The 17,246-nt window shown below is 41.8% G+C and overlaps 1 protein-coding gene across 1 annotated transcript; it reads right to left on the bottom strand.

Annotated features, from left to right (window-relative positions):
- Positions 1-365: 365 nt before the first annotated feature.
- Positions 366-12,614, bottom strand: LOC104627169 (muscleblind-like protein 2; the record flags this gene model as incomplete). Its single annotated transcript, XM_010295292.1, has 6 exons — positions 12,440-12,614; positions 9,227-9,427; positions 7,939-8,046; positions 7,783-7,863; positions 1,198-1,251; positions 366-519 (listed from the first exon to the last, which is right to left on the bottom strand). Coding segments are annotated over exons 1-6 (652 nt in total), but the record flags the coding sequence as incomplete, so codon positions are not given.
- Positions 12,615-17,246: the final 4,632 nt, after the last annotated feature.

The raw sequence follows: 17,246 nt of genomic DNA, 5'->3' as shown, positions 1-17,246 counted from the left end.
CGGCACCTCTGAAGGGCGACGCCTCCCCCAGCGTTTCTCCCAGTGGAGCTTCGCCCTCTCGTCTCCCAGGAGAGCGCTGGCAGGTGCAAGCCCAAATACAGCCATTTTAAAGGAGGGAGAAAGGGGCAAGCTCTGGGCAACGGTCAGCGCGGCCGTGGACGTGACAAGCAGCCTGGCGGCGTGTTGGAATTTCTGCTTCGGTTCTCGCACTTCGCGGGAGGAATCAAAGTAACATGGAAGTACCTGTGCAGGCCTCAGCTCAAGCGGGGGGCAGGGAGGGTAAGCAAACCGCCTGTTAAGCGCGGCTGCCTGACACGGGGGCTCCCGAAGTAACAGCAAACTGGTGCAACGTGGGCACAACGTACCTGTCGGGATGAACGCGGCGTGCTGCTGCAACTGAGCGTTGGCGAGGGCCTGTTGGTAGTGCAAGACACTGGGATTGAAAACGGCGCTGGCACCATTGCTTTTTTCAAGTGCTTGTCTCTTTGGTAAAGGGTGAAGAACACCGGGAGGAAAGGCCTGTAAATAAGGAAGTTAGTTAAAATGGCATCATTTTTAAGACGTTGTCTGTAACGTACACATAAATACAAAAACTTATTATTTTTTTTAAAGCGGCTAAAGATGCCTCGCCATGCATATTAACTCAAAGCACAGCAATGTAAAATGAGTGAAATTTTGTTATTGATAGCAAAAGCGTGGTACTATTAACCTAAAACTGTAGCAGCACAACTATTGAAAAGAAAGGCCTTTAAAGCAACGAAAATGGCATTGCCTTTAAATAGGTTTTCAAATATTACAGGGAGAAAAAACCACTTGTGTTTCATTGCCAAGTATTTTCTTTTTTTTTGATTTAAATATCGATTCCTATTATTATACAGATTAATGGATTACGTTAAGCGTTTTCAATTACAGAAGCAGTTTTATCTCAATTCGACTTTTCATGAGAGGATATTTAAAAAAATGAAACCGTGTTAGGAACCAAACTAAATCGTCTGCGTTTATTACATATGAGAATGAGATGGATAAATAGAGTTTCTGGTAAATTAACGAGTAGGTGAAATCATTTCCGGTTGATGTTCGAAAGTAAAGCGATACAAATTTCATTAGTTGCTTCTCTGAAGAAAAAAAAAATAAAAAAGAAAAAAAAAAAGAAAAAAAAAAGCTACATGCAAAGCAAAAGGTGAAAGGTCAAAGTACCAGGTCTACAGTTGCTTCGAGAGGTCGCTTCATTGCTTTGGCAGTCGACTGAGTCTTTTAATAACAGGCAGCGAGCACATGATGGCAGTGGGCCAATGGGATTCAAGCGAATTAACATACAGGTAAACAGCAAGCAGAGGTGCATCATGGGAACGGCATTGCATTTGTGGATAGGTGAGAAGGAAAAAAATATTCTGAATGCAATATACAACATACAAAACACTAGGCATGCACAACAACAAAAATGTCTTCTAAAGAAATGAATATTACATTTCAAATTAGTACCGAAGCAAAAATGCATCTACTATACCTTAGTTAAAAGCATATAAGAGAGTAAAATATAGATGTTTGAAATTCAGGAAAGTTGAGTAAAAACAGCAGCTTGCAGACACTATTAAGCATCATATAAACACTTCACAGAGGTGCAGAAAGTTGTAAGGATACGCCTACAAGAATTCCTGATAAGTTAGTTAAGTCACATTTTAAAGCAGAAAAAAACAATTTGGAAGGCTACATTTTCAAATACAAAGCACCAGTGAAAGTTGTAATGCATTACAAATGCTATTAATACCAGTGCTTGCGAGGTGAGGGTCTTTTAATTAAGAGAAGTTCATCATTCGATAGATTCGGAGTTCAAAATGAGAGAGGTTCTCCTTTTCCAATACAAAGCAGAACAAACAATGTGTCTGGTTACACTAACTTATCATTAATTCCCTTTTTTTTTTCCCCCTACAGCTGGGTGATTTTTGTAAATTTTTTTTTTCCTTGTAACTTACCACATTACATTGAGAGGGAAAAAAGTCTTTCAGAATTTAAAACATATTTTCTAAATTCTGCTACAACCTTCAGTACTAGCTTCAGGAGCAGGGAATAAAAATACTGCTCTCAGTTCATAAGTTAACGTATGAGTTAGGACACCAGTCTAGCATTATTCATTTTTTAAAAAGAAAGTATTTAGGCATAGTACATAGGCATATACATTTATGTATACTTCCATAATAAGGTCAAACTTATGGCTGATATGATGGCATTCTGCAAAAAATCTTCTCATATAAAATATTACTTTCAAGCTTTATAGTGTAAATACTTCTTACAAACCTTTAGAAAGGAAAGGAGATTTACTTAGGAATCAGAATTCTTACTTTTGTTTTTTAAACACAGGCTGATATTTAGCTCTTTTTAGGATATACAGATTATGTCTATCGTGACATCAGTATGTGGAAATAGGGAACAAAAGTGGAAAAAAAAAAAGAAAGAGGACAAGGCACAAAATACCTACAAACAGCTTAAGGTCATAAGATTAGCTAGTGCCAACAGGGTATTTTGCAGGATAGCCCTCACTTTGCCTATTCCGTGTTCCTGGCTCTGTTGCATCTACGTTGCATGAGGCTTCCCAACGCCTTCCCCATCTCTCCTTCAGCGCATTTCTGGATTACAATGAGTTTTTTTTTACAATTACAATTATTCCCTGAGCTACAGGATCTGCTCATCTGTCTGGGTCCAAGACTCAGACGTAACAAGAGACACCTGGTGCAAAGTGAGGATCTGGAGAGCACCTTGTGCCTGAGCCGGGTGCTGTGCAGCCGACGTGTGGGACCCACCACGGGTACTCCTGCAGAGGCCACCACTCCGTCTGCACGGGGCACAGCCTCAGAGCCACTCTGCATCCACCACGGATGGAAGCCTACATGGAGGTGAAGTGTTACGACTGAATTCAACATTATGCAATGGTGAAGCCCACAAATTCAAATCACTGTCATTAAGAGTAAAGCGTTTCAGTTAATTACCTTTATTATGCAAATGTAGATCTTATCTGATCTCACTTGTTAAGTTCCTATCTCTGACTGCCTTTCTCGACTTCTCCACGCTCTTCTTAACCTCACCTCCCTATTTTGAAGCTTTTTGCTGGCTTTCCTCTCATCTTCCACAGTAAGTTCAGTCTCAGTTTTCCCAACCTGAAGGCTTTAGCTTGATCTGTTTCTAGGCCTACTCATCAACGTCGTTTCCATCTAATCTCCCTCTCTTTTCAGGCTTTCAGACTGACTGTCCATTATTCTCTTCCACCTTCATCTTTTCTTTCATTTTGTCCTGATAGTAAAACCTCCTTGTCCTCTCTGTTCCATCAGGTTACCTCCTGCTCAACATCTGATCTCCTACATAACTAACAGCCAAAAAAATCAATAGCTACAGACTGGAGAGGAAAAGGCTATGGAAAGAAAATAAAGATAATAATGATCAAAAGATAAAGATAAAAATTATCAAACATACTGAGGCATAGTATTTGTCTGCCGTATGTCACACTATAATGTCTCCTGGAATACGAGCAAGACCCACACAGCAGAGGCCAGCACGGGTGTGCAAGGAGCTCCTGACTAAACTCCAACGCAAGAAGGGAATCGAACAAGAGGTGGAAGTGGGGACAGATGGCCCAGGAGGAACAGGGACACAACCCGAGCATACAGGAATTGGTTATGAGGGCCAAAGACCACCTGGAGTTGAATCTGGCAAGGGATGTGAAGGACAGTAAGAAGGGCTTCTCCAAGTGTACCAGCAACAAAAGGAAGACTAGGGAAAATGTGGACCCGCTGGTGAACAGGGCAGGCTACCTGGTGACACAGGACACTGAGAAGGCTGAAGTACTGAACATCTTCTCCACCTCAGTCTTTACTGGTAAGACTGACCTTCAGGCCAGTGGGAGACCAGTGGGAAAGTCTGATGTGAACAAGATTTACCCTCAGAGGAGGAGGAGGATCAGGCTAAGGAACATTTAAACAAACTGGACGTACACAAACGCATAGGACATGGCAGGATGCATCGATGGGTGCTGAAGGAGCTAGCCAATGTCACTGCAAGGCCACACTTAATTATCTTTGAAAGGTCCCCGCAACTGGGTAAAGTTCCCACAGATTGCAAGAAAGTAAATGACATTCCTATCTTCAAAAAGGGCAGGAAGGAAGGTCTGAGGAATGACAGGCTGGTCAACCTTACCTCAGTCTCTGGGAAAGCAATCGAACAAATCCTCCTGAAAACCATCTCCAAACACATGAAAGCCAAGAAGGTGATGGGGAGTAGTCAGCATAGATTTATGAAGGGGAAATTGTGCTTAACCAACATGACAGCCTTCTACAAAGAGCCTGGCTTTGTGAGCGACGGGAGAGCAATAGATGTTGTTTCTCTTTACTTCAGAAAGGTTTTCAACACTGCCTCCCATTTCATACTCATAGACAAACTTATTTAGTATGGGCTAAATGGAAAACAGTGAGGTGGACTAAAAAATTGGCTCAACTGACTGGCTCAAAGGCTTGTGATCAGCAACACAAAGTTCAGCTGGAACTGTGGTGTAAAACTTGGAGGAGTGGTTGATGCACAAGATAGATGTGCTGCCACTCAGAGACACCTAGAAAGCCTGGAGAAACAGGCACGGAGGAACCTCACTAAGTTCAACAAAGAGAAATACAAAGCCCTGCACCTAGAGAGGAACAACCCCAGGCACCAGTACCTTCTGGGGGCCACCGAGGCTTGGCAGAAAAGGCCCTCAAGGTCCTGGTGGACACCAACTTGAACATGAGCCAGCAATGTGCCCTCACAGAAAAGGCATCATGCCAACAGCATCCTGGGCTGCATTAGGAAGAGCATCACCAGCAGGTCGAGGAAGGTGATTCCTCCCCTCTACTCAGCAGTGGTGAGGCCACATATGGAGCACTATGTCCAGGTCTGGGTGCCCCAGTACAAGAAAGACATGGACATACTAGAAAACAGTCCCATAAAGGGCCCCAAAGATGATTAAGGGACTGGAGCACCTCTCCTATGAGGAAAGGCTGAGAGAACTGGGACTGTTTAGCCTGGAGAAGAGAAGATGCAGGGAGATATCATCAGTGTATATTACTATAATATATATATTACTCCCTTGGTAGTAAAGATGGAGCCAGGCTCTTCTCAGCAGTGCCCAGTGACAGGACAAGACGCAATGGGAACAAATGTAAATACAAGAAATTCCATTTAAATGTAAGAATTCTTTTTTTAATTACTGTAAGCATGATTTAACCACGGAGTAGTTTGTCAAGGGAAGTTGTGGAGTGTCCATCCTTGGAGATTTTCAGAAGCCAATTAGGCATGTCCTGGGCTATCTGCTCTAGCTCGACCTGCTTGTGCAGGGGCACTGGGCTTGGTGACCTCCAAAGGTCCCTTCCAACATCAACTACAAATTCACATTTTAACTTAGGCTGTACATTCTTCAGTGACTTCTTATGTTCTCTGATGCACCATATGACTATTTGGAGCTCCTTGAGTACAATGACAGCTGACGCTGTCTTCCAATGCACTTCACATTTAGGCTGTACACAGTCTATAGCCTCTTTCACAGTGTCTTTCCCCTTTCTTTTTACTTCAAATGATGAGGACAGCTAAGGCACCTGAGTAAAAATTCCTGAACTTCAGTGTACAGAAATACAGACAGGGCATTTTCTGCATGGTCCCAGACTGCAAAATTCATTGACCTTCAATGCTCTAACCCTATCCACAACACTCACCCCTCTGAGCACATGGAGCTCTGGAACAGGGCAATGCAGCCAGCTCCCCCAGGAAGGAAAACCTTTCTGACACAATTTCGACCTGGGAGCAACCTGCAAATGAACCCTACAGGTCAGCTTTTGTATTTCTGCCTCACTTTCGCTCTCTAGATCCAACTGAGTATTCTTGGTCGCTCCTGGGTGGCCTTGCAGGCATATATCTTTTCTACCACATTTTTGTTGTTATTGCCATTCCAGTGATTTTTGATTCACTCTGTTTCAAATCTATATTAAACAAAAAATAGTTAGATTGTGAAGAACCTTTTCTGTCTGGTAGTCTAAATATGCCATTAAAATAATTTGTACATATTTTCTTGCAAAAAAATTACTTCGAATTACAGGTCCCTGCCGCCTTCTCCTGTGACATTAGAATGCTAACATTTCAATTCTGTGTTTCCAAAGATGCTTCATCTTGCTTTAAGGCTAATGCAACTTCAATTATGGCTTATTCGAAATCATAGGATATATATCCAACCATTACTAAAGTGCAAAAAAAAATTAATCCCCTCATCTCACCTCTTTCTTCTTTAGTATACTGCATAGAAATATTACATTCTCTAAATGGACAATAAATATTGCACAGTAGAAGCTAATTAGAATTAAAAAAAATCTCCTTTGCTTTAATTTCCAGATGGTATTCAATTTCTGCAAGCACAGGAATGTTTAACTAAAAATCATCCAACTTGAAACAGAGACTGGGGATACTATAAGAGAAAGAATATTGAAACTTAAGCAATGTTCTTCTGTTTGTAGGTTTACTTTCTTGTATAACTTATCCTTTGTCCCTCAAAAAGTCTGGTCTTTGCTAATTTGCTAAATACAATAGCTTCGGGTAGTTATATACTGTACTGTATTGTGTTTCTGGTAGGCTTTTTACCCAGAGAATAACTGTATTGTCTGTAACTATTGTATGCACTGCCCACAAGTCCACAAACCACATCTGCTTAATTATTCGTCCACTGCCAGCAATGAGGACAATGATTCTTTGATTTGCTGCCAGCAATTTCGTCTCCCAAGTCAGATCCTGCATGCTTGATTTATCTAACTTTATCAATACCACTCTATATAAATTTATCAACTTTCCTGGTAGCAACCATTAGGGAGATCCAATACTGGTAAATGGATGGGCTGACTTGTCTGAACAGTTTTAAGTAAGAGCTTAAAATATCTGAAAATAGAAAGCCCTCAATCTCTTCTGACTATAGTTACTATGCTTTTTTTAGTGATTCCCATTTTAGTTTACTACTTTTAATCCCTATGATTCAAGTAACTTGCCCATGACAGTGGGAGAGGCAAGAAAAATCTCTAGGCGTGAGATTCATCTAATCAAAGTTCGAAAAGATATAGTCAACACTTTTCAGTCAGCGAGGACAGATGTTTGTCTACGGAGGGCAGTTTTTTCTCATGCTCAGACAGGCACTAATGGTAGATCAGATGAATGTGCTGGTTTTTCCCCACTACCTATAAAGTGAGACCAAAGTGGTTAGGCTGGGCTCAGATATCTAACTGTCTGACATCTACGGTGGCGTGAGTTGAATTTTAATACAGGTTTCTTTTCTACTACCCATCTCTGATGCAAAAGCTCTCTCTTTGCTGTTCTTCCTTTTCTTCCAAATTTCCACATGTATATCTGTCATCAAAGAGCTAAAGCAGCATATGTGTCCCTATTTTTCCAGAGGACATTGAAGCTTATCGGTTTTGTTTCTGTTTGGAAATACTACGGGCAAATTTAACATATAATCAAGGCAGAGAACAGAAGTGGTATAGAGTGTCATTTGCTTCACTGTCTTGGATAGAAATACAGCATCAAAATACGGGCATAAAGAAAAAAAGTGCTTCCTCCCATCAAGCAATAGTAATAATTTTATAAATTCTTATTTTTTACCAAAAAAAGAAAAAAAAGGAAAAAAAGAGGCAAAAGAGAAAAGAAAGTACAAGCGAACAGCATTAAATTGAAGCAAAATAGGCATCAAAGAGCTTCTGTCAAAAAAAGGCAGCCATATATGCCAGCACTTACCATCACAGTCGCAGCTGCCGCAGCTGCCTGGGCTGCCACCGCAGCCTGGTTGGCTTGGTGTTGCGCCGCTTTGATTTTGGCCTGCAAATGTGCAGGAGGGTGAAAATACTTGCATTTCTCCCTCATGCAACGACCTTTTATGTAATCCATACACACGGTTACGGTGTTGTCGTTTGTGTCAATCATTGTGCTGTCTGCCGGATGCGCGAAGCGGCAATCAGTCTCTCCACGCGCACAGTTTCCCCGCTGGAACTCCCTGCACACCTACGTGCAAAACAACACGCGTTGCAGGGGAAGAGCCGGGCGCGACACGGAAAGGCAGGGAGAGCCCCGCGCCCCCGAAAGACAGACCTGCCCCCTCTCCCGGTTAGTTCAAGTTTTTCAGTGAATTCAATTTAATAAACCCTTCATCTTCTTCTGGGAGAGGGAAATGCATCTATTTTACTCTTACGTGCTTGGCTCCTCGGGTAGCTCTGCGGTACGGCGGCTAAATGAACTTGACATGCAACGGAAGCATTCCCAAATGCCTTTCCTTTCTCCTGTCTAGAAAACACCTGGGAAAGATACTTACTGAAGTGACTTGCCCCTGCATAACTGGAAATCACAAAATACTCAGTCCCTTTCTGCCTATACTTTATATTCTTGCAGCTCCACTGGTAGGGAAGGATCTCCTCTTGCTGAGACCCGGGCAAGACACGCATCAGTGCGTTCACGGAGTCCACAAACAGAATGGAGAGCCTCCTTAAAAACAATTTCTGAAAATGGGCAGAATGATCATGCTGATTCTCCTAGGAAGAAATGTGCTCTAGACGCTACTGCTTAGGCTTTTGGGAAAGGATGTTGATTTCTGCGAGAGCCATTTGGCCTTCTTGCGTGCTTGGGTCACAGATTCCCCTGAGCCCAGCCATGCGGAGATCGCTCAGCACCAGGGAGGCTCTGCAGATAGCTGGGGGCTTGCCCCTTCAGCCTGCCCCAGGGCTGGTAACGTGCGACATCTCCATTTGTAGCTCAAGGCCGAAGGGCTATAAAATTCCCCTAACATTGACCCGTAAGGCTATAAAATTGCCCTAATATCAATGCATAAAAGCTGGGACAGAATTAATGCTGCAATAAAAATGTGCTTGTTAGGTATTTCATCAAAGCATACCTTTACAGGCATGTATACTTGAGGTATATTGGAGGAGATGAACTTTAAGAATGTATTATGTATTACATACTTTAAGAATGTATTACGTATTAAATTTGAGCGAACGCGCTACTTTAAAAATAACAGCGTTTAATGACCACTGGCTGCAAGTGTAGAAAACCTGCCTAGTTACGTGGTCGTTATTTGTAGCAACTAAACTTAAGCATTGCTTCTAAAACAATAGAGTTCTTCCCTCCAGGTTCTTTCACACAGCCTAACAGAGGATTGTATTTCTAGTCATGGCGGTGTCTACAGTACCTCCAATTTATCAGTCCTGAGGAGTTTCTGAGTAGCGGTTGAACCGGGGACTGAAACCGGTGGACTTCCAGGAACAATGACAGGCGGCGTGGGCAGGATCTCAGTCGGGACTAAGCCAACTCCCGGGGTTACTGGCGTTAGGTAAGGAGCAAAGCTAATAGCCGTGTTCGTTCCTATTGTGGGACCCACTGGAAATGTGGGCTGCAAAACGAAAACACAGACCAAGATGAAAAAAACCCAACCCCTTAATCAAGCTGTTAGTTGTCTTTTGCATCTTCTTTCTGGTGCCGATTCATTTTCTTAATCAAAAAATGTCAAACAGCTGGCAAAACACACAACATATTCTCTTCTTTTAATCACTAACACATTCCAGTGGCATACTAAGAACCGCACTTTACAGCTCTATTATTGGAAAAGAGGCTGCTGATGCAAAGGGAGTCGTACTTTGAACCTGAATCTCTATGGAGGTCCAGCTTACATTGCAGCCTTATTTACACATCTGAAAGTAGAAATAACAGAGACTTTATTGCTTTTTCTCAATACCTGTTTTCCTTGGGAAAACAGGCTATTTTTCAAAGTACCAGATTTCATGGGTGAAGCATTATTAACTATATTAAAGCCATATTTCTAATAAGAGCATATATAATGAGCATGACATGTAACTTCCATCTGTTTGCATGCTGTATTTTGCCACCTCCTGCAATTATTTATTACTATGGCTCACGCATCGAAAAACCTCACCTTTGCGAATGTTTGTGTGCTCAGGTGTCAGCCGTGGCAAGCAGAATAAATATTATAATCTCAGCCGGACATAATATTTAGAAAGGGATTATTCAGGCTTAGCTAGAGTTCATCTTACAAAAAAAAAATTGATTGGAAGGAATGATATGGGTCTAAAAATCTGTTTCATGCCTTCCTACAGCGTGTCAGTGAAATCACGACCAGAAGAAAGAGTGCTTGTGTGATGCTAAAATGCAGCTCTATCAAGGCAGAATGGTGGGTTTGTTACCACCACCTCCATGTGGGGTGGAGGCAGAACATCACCGTGGTCAGACCATGATCAGATCTGGAAACTGCTTTAGTTCTGGAGACCTGACATTTACTCCAGAGAGTGAAACGATGGAAAATTATGCAGAAAACCAAGACACATCTCAGCTTTGTCAGAAATTAAGTTCCCAAATAAGATGGCAGCTAGGAATGAACCACTCAACAGCAGAACAGCAGGGAAAGACTTGAAAACACTTAACGAAGGAAGAGTGTCTTTCTCATCAGGGTGGTCTGCATGGCCTCTGCTGGAGATGGGAAGCCAGCCACGCACAGTATATAGAAAATACGCAAGAGAAAGCATAGAAGCTATAAGGCTTATTTCTGGATTTTGTGTTGGTGGTTTTTTTTCTTTTTTTGGCTTTAGAACCAATTACTAAATTATAAATCAATGTCAGTTGGTACCAAGAAAATGCTTTGAGCAGCAGATTAGCTGGGACACCCAACTGTATGGAAATGGCATTTACCTGATCAAGTGAATAATGTTCTGGTTTTATCAGAGATCAACTGGTTGATATCAAACAGCACAGTTTATATGTCAAGTGTGAGCTAAATTCTTTAGAGCATAGTAAAGAACATGTACACAAAACAACAGTTCAACTACGTTGGGGACAATACGTGTTACATAAAATATAAAGGACAGCTTTATATCAGATATAATTTTAAGAATGTCCACGCGTCAAATGACTTCTATGGAATTTTCTTTCACTTTTTATCCATTTGGTCAAGGCTGAGTCATCTTAATCTGGCAATTTATGTGAGACAGAGAAACAAAACCCAGCTCTATTATCACAGCAATCAGTACAGAAGGCATTCTGTCAACAAAATTGTAAAGTTCGAATGATTAAATGGATAAGCAGAAAAAAGTGTAATGTTGTGACTTCAATTTTTCTCATAATACTAAGAGGTGGAATCTATTACTTCATGGAAACTTTTTCTGGTGAAAAATCAAGCAGTAAAAAGCCAGGAAATATCAAAACACGTTGTGCCAATATACCAAGATACATTTTGACAAACATGTACCAGAAATTCAGGGAGTCCTAGCACCAAATTTTCGTTCATGCCTTCCACCTTACAGCAGATGTTTCAAGCATAAAAACACTTTTGAAAAGGGTGAGCTTCCTGCGACCAAATACAGCTGTCTTCCTCTGAGATGCTGACATTTGGCTCCTGTGATAGCCCGTGGAAAGGCAAATGCACTTATAAAACCAAATCATCTAATCTGAATGCAGATGTCTGAAACCAGCCAAGCAAATAGTAATTAGAAGTGCCTATTTCTTTTGATAAACCATAAATGGACCTAGGAAGCCCAGGGCAGAAGTTGATGCCAACACTCCAGATGCCCCAAGTTAGAGAAGGAAATCCCACTCCAGTGCCTTACACCAGGCATTCAGACTGAGAAAACATCGTCAGCAGCCACGTGTGAAAAGTTTAATTCAGATTATTTGCCTAACCGTGCTTTCGAAGTCTGGTACAAGGAGAAGCTCAACTGCAAAGGCAGCCCAGAGCAATTGATCATTTTCCTGTATATCCAAAGACACTGCTCGTGCCTGCAAGTCTTATGTCACCTTCTGGATTTGAATTGTCCCAGGCACCATATGTATTACCTTAAGACAAAATGCTGAATTTGTAAAGTGCATGCACCAGCAATTCTCTGTCTTATTTTGGGACACTTTAGATTTCAAGAGAGTAAGAAAATGCTGCCCAGAATGACATTAACCTTTGTTCCTGTTACTGGGATTAAAAACTATTTAAAGCCATTCAAACCCATAGACTCCTGAGAAACTTTGCATTCCTACTCAAATAGCTTACTATCAAATTATTATTATTATACAAATTTTCAGCTCCAGAAGGATTATAGGAAAAAACCTTGCAAATCTAGACTAAACCTGACATGAACTGATTGAAGGATTAAAAAAAAAAAAAAAAAAGAGGGAAAAAAATAGCAAATTAGTCTGCGATAAAAAAAATGTATCAAAACTACAGCAAGACCCCACTGTATCTTCAAATACAAATATAAATTAACATATCTCTAGCATCTTGGCAATTCCTTAAGTCAACAAATGTGGACTGTTTTTACTGATACTAGTTTAGAGAAATTTTGCAGGTCAATATAGCCTTCTACTTCAACTTTACTTACCAATAACACCATCAGAGAAATATACTTACCACTGGCTGTAGCGGTGTCCCTGGAAACATGAACTGCATTTGCTGGGCAAGCATTGCTGCTGCAGTTTTTTGTTGGATTAAGTTGTTCCTGCCATTGATTTCCAGTTGAGTTTTTAAATGTGTTGGTGGATGAAGGTACTTGCAGTTCTCCCTTGTACAACGACCCTGGAAAAAGAAGTCACACTAATTGGTCTGCTGCTTTTGATGATAGTTTAATGCCTTTGAGCAAAATATTACACCATGAAGTAAGCAAGAGCTAATGAAATACAGGGTGTTTCCTGGGGACTATGTAGCAAGCTGGGAGAAGCTGATGGCCGTGAGCTCTGCCTCAGCCCACTACCTGTGACTGATCATTAAGGCTATTAGCCACACACAAAAAAAAAGAGAAAGACTTTGAAACAGCATTTTCATTGTTAAGTACAGATAACTGCTATACAATCAACACTCTGAATATTATCCTGAACTGCCTCTCACAGTATCTTGGCTAGATTATACGGTGTTACCATAACATAAATGTTTTTTATAAATTACATTATGAATAACAAATTTAAACCTTCTGTAGGAGAAATGCAGCTTTTAAGCACATTATATTAAAATATATGTCGCAGTAAGGATCTAAAGCGGCCAGTTTCCGCTTGTGTTCTCTTGTACGTTCACCCTTATCACAGTTCAATGCCTTCTAGCCTCCTGTTTTTACTACATTAGCACAACTTTGAAGTATTTCTATTGAGGTATAAAAGAACAGAAGTGAAGCTGGTACTTTCGCAGCCTAAACTTAGAAGCAGTGCACACAACTAGATCTGAAGGTACACAGCAAAGCAAGAGCCCCTGATCAACCTGAAAACAGGAGTTTTTAGGCAGTTACTAGACAATAAGAGACAATTAAAGTATGGGTGGGCAGTCACCACCAGGGTGGCCTGGTTGGAGGAGACGGACACAGAGCACACCTCTACAAGCCACGCGTGCTGACAAAAACATAGGTAGAGCAGCATAATATGTGCTGATATGTTTTCCCCCAGGAAGGGAAATCGCAGGGTGCACCAGCAGGTTGTGCAGCTGCAGAGCAGGATCTGCAGAGATCAGAAGCTCCTCGATGACACGGCTCACACACTGTCACAAAATTTTAAGAGCTGTGACCAGAGGACCTAGAGCATTAGTCAAACTGCATTTGACACACTCAACTTGTAGGAGGTTAAGTTTCCCATTTGAGACGTTTTTAAAATGTGTTTTTTAAACTTTCTATTCACTGGTATAAGGGCTTTACAATTCGCAGCCAAGCAGGAATATCCTCCTATAGCCAAGAAAACATTAAGATCCCTGTGCAAGAAAGTCACACGGTACACACGTACGCTGACTCTGCGCATGCATACGCACGCACACACACTGCTGCAAAACCTTCAATACGCTTCAAATGCCCCAGCATTAATTTTATACTTGTTACTCAGACACTGAAACACTGCTGATTCTGTCTCTAATCTGCTGTTAAGATGTAGTAACTACCTACAGAGGAGTAAGTTAAATGTGCCCAGGAAGGTTCTCCTGCACTGAGGCCACGGGAATGCAAACAGCTATTGCCACGCTATTAACATCAGCCCTTACCTGAGCTGTGCCTGGCCACTGTTTAGGAGTGTGCTAAATGGCAGAGGCCAGAAGAGTTCAAGAAAGCTAAAAATCTAAGAAAAAAGAAGGTCTTCGCACTCAGGAGCACTTCTTGCTGCTGTTTTATCCTGTTAGTATAGACGCAGCCATTTTCAGGACACCTTCTGACTTCTGTTGTGGGAGTCACTAATTCCTTCTGGTTTAAAAAAGTACACAAAAGGAGCCTTTTTTTTTTTTTTTGGTGAGCTGGCATGAGCAGAAACAGAAATAGTCACGATTTGATGGACACAGATGAGGCCTGACTCCTCCATTCAGGGGGAACAAGGCCATTGCCTTCATAATGTTAAACTGGAGCATGTTCAGCGCAGGCAATGAGCAGATGCTTTTGTGTTGGCTGATGAGGCCTACTGATTAAGACATTTTAAACTGAGATCTATTTAACCCTGATCTATTTTGTATAGGACTGGTTCATATGGCAAATCTGAAAAGTTAACCAGCAAAATCAAACCAAACTACTCTACCTGATGGAAATATCTACATGTGGAAACGAAAGTGCTCCTCAAATAAGGATTGAGAGCAACTCTCAGCCACAGTGGCTTTTGAAGTACCTTAAGCCTGAAGAATGCCTTCAGCCAGCCCTCCACTCCCGCCTCTGAAAGCACACGGCTACTATATAGCATCACTTCAAGCTCTGCAAAGCAACCCACAAGTGCACAAAAGATTGGTTATTTCAGAAAACTTTCCAAAGTAATCCAAACATACAAGAATGTACTGTCCTCTCTAAACTTATTCATGTCTGTGCCTCATTTACTAGTTTTTTAAGCTCCTGGTTAGCAATGAATGTACTATAAAAGAGTTGTGTGGCCCCGTCACGCTACTATAGAAAGCGCTGTAAACAGAACAAGCCTTGTTAAAAGGAAATGACCCAAAATAAACCACAGCAGAATGAGCACTGAAAATAGTGAGCAGACTAATCCAGCCGTAGCTACCAAAATGAAATAAATTCTGAGACCAGCTTTCACTTTTTGTACCTACAATGGTTGGGGGAAAACGCCTATAAGCAACTTTTCATTCCTTTTTTAACAAATGTTCCATGTCTCTGTGAACTCCTGATGAGATTAGCTTCAGACTGAAATGGGGCTGATTCCCAATGACCGATCATCGCAAGAACAAAAATTCAAACTTGTGATATCATCTGAGTCAAATGGGACCCTGGATTTTTTTGTTTATTGGAAAGCCAAATATGAAGTGCAACTGAGAGGATAGCACGTATCAGCCAAACAGGAGAACAGGCAACTGTGTACAACATGCAGAAGTATTCAACATGTTGGTTGGGTCAACATCTACAACAAGAGTCCACTTTGGATTCTTGCAAAAAACTGCTATGCTAGCACACCACCTCATAACAGATGAAGAGACAAAATTGAGAGCTTCAGCTTGAGGATGCATCAGTATCAAGCCTCTGAGGCTTGGTTCATCACAGTTCTTAAAACCACAGCAGTTCAGGAGCTGTTCCATAGACATTCAGTCCTCCTGGTGCACTGTGGCACAAACCCTGTCAGCAGGATGAGGCAGGCAGCAGGGAAAATAATTGCTTCATACAACTTCTAACCTGCTCCCACACGTGAGTCAGAGTCCTGAAACTGAGGGTGCAGACAGATTGGTTTGAAACTTGGTCCACAGAAACTCCTGTCACCCGTGAAGTGAAGGTTATCGGCAAGCACATCATAAGCTGTTGTGCACTTCCTGTGCGAGCTGATGCAAAAAGCTCATCTTCAATGAGCTGTCTCTTTATCTGCAGTGGATAGCCATGATGAACAGACATTGGATTAAATTCCCGGCACTCTGTTACACCCCTCATCCTGCAAGGACGGTACCTACCTCCGACCTTTCATTCCTCCGCCTTTGCCCTCTGCAGCTAGCCTAGCCTGATGCGCAGGGCCAAATTTAAGGCAGGTAATGGAAAGTTTGAGCAGAAAACTTACTTTTCTACTGCTAATAATCCAGACTGGGAAGGTGCTGTGGCTTGTGTCGAGGGTGTGCCACAGGCTTCATTCCAATTCGGAAGTGGGAGAGGGAAAGGGTGCACCAAGGGGCCGGGGACTCACAGGACTCCAGTGCCCACCACTCAGCAGCAGCAACAAGAGGCTCCACTTCTGCAGGGGCAATGGTCTTGGGGGCTGCTACCGGCTACCCGACTGGCTTAATATCAAGAAGACATCCCGTAACGAGCCATGTCACACCACTGACCTCTTTAAAAAAATAAATAGATTTCCTTATTAAGAACAATAGGTAGCTTGCCTCAAATCAATGGCACAAGTCAGCCCACAGACCGGAGTGTATTAAAAAAACAGGTATGTACTAAAAATCAACATTTTAAAATGAGCAAAACGAGGCACGTGCAGAATTAACACCCCGTAACTGTGCATATTAAAATACTAAGAACCCATTTCCTGTGTACAAGTTGTACAGCCACAGCTCTGTCTTGAATATTTTATAAATCCACAGCTTTCTTCAGTATTTTACTATTGCTTTAATAGTAACAATAGTAATAATTGATCCAGGCCCAGGCTGGGAATTGCCTATGCATAATAATGAGTTAGTTTTTACTTACTAAAATTACCTTTATCTTTCATAAAAATAAGATGCTTGAACTAAAAATAAAAAAAAAGGCAAGCAAAATAATATTTCTTTTATCTCTTAAGCCAAGAATCGACTAATGCATCCACAAACATTTTGCTCAGGTACTGAATTCTGCTTTTAGGACAGGGGTCAATACATATGCTAAGCATGCTTATCATGAAAGTCCCACTAGTAAATGTAATAGCTCCAATCTATACAGTCAATCCAAAACTGCTGAAGGACACTTCTCTGCAGCACAATGTGGTGTGTGTTTTTTTTTTTTTTTTAAAAAGGTAAGGCTAATTCAGGTTGGAAGGGACCTTGAGAGACACCCAGTCCAACCTGCTCAGAGCAGGGTCAGCCCTGGGGTCAGACCAGCTTTCTCCAGTCAGGTCTTAGAAACCTCCACAGGTGGAGCCTGCACAACCTCTCCAAGCATTCTGCTCCCTTGCTCAGCTCTCCTCACCACGAACATGATTTTCCTTACACTCAGTCTGAACCTGCCCTGTTTCGGCTTACGCCGACTGCCACGTGTCCTCTACCACCCATGGCTGCAAGGAGCTGGTTGTCCAAGCTGCCTTTGGAC

The sequence above is a fragment of the Phaethon lepturus genome, unplaced genomic scaffold, assembly GCF_000687285.1.
Source record: "Phaethon lepturus isolate BGI_N335 unplaced genomic scaffold, ASM68728v1 scaffold20749, whole genome shotgun sequence".
Taxonomy (NCBI): domain Eukaryota; kingdom Metazoa; phylum Chordata; class Aves; order Phaethontiformes; family Phaethontidae; genus Phaethon; species Phaethon lepturus.
The sequence above is the reverse complement of the archived record's forward strand: the minus strand, read 5'-3'. Positions and strand labels throughout refer to the sequence as shown.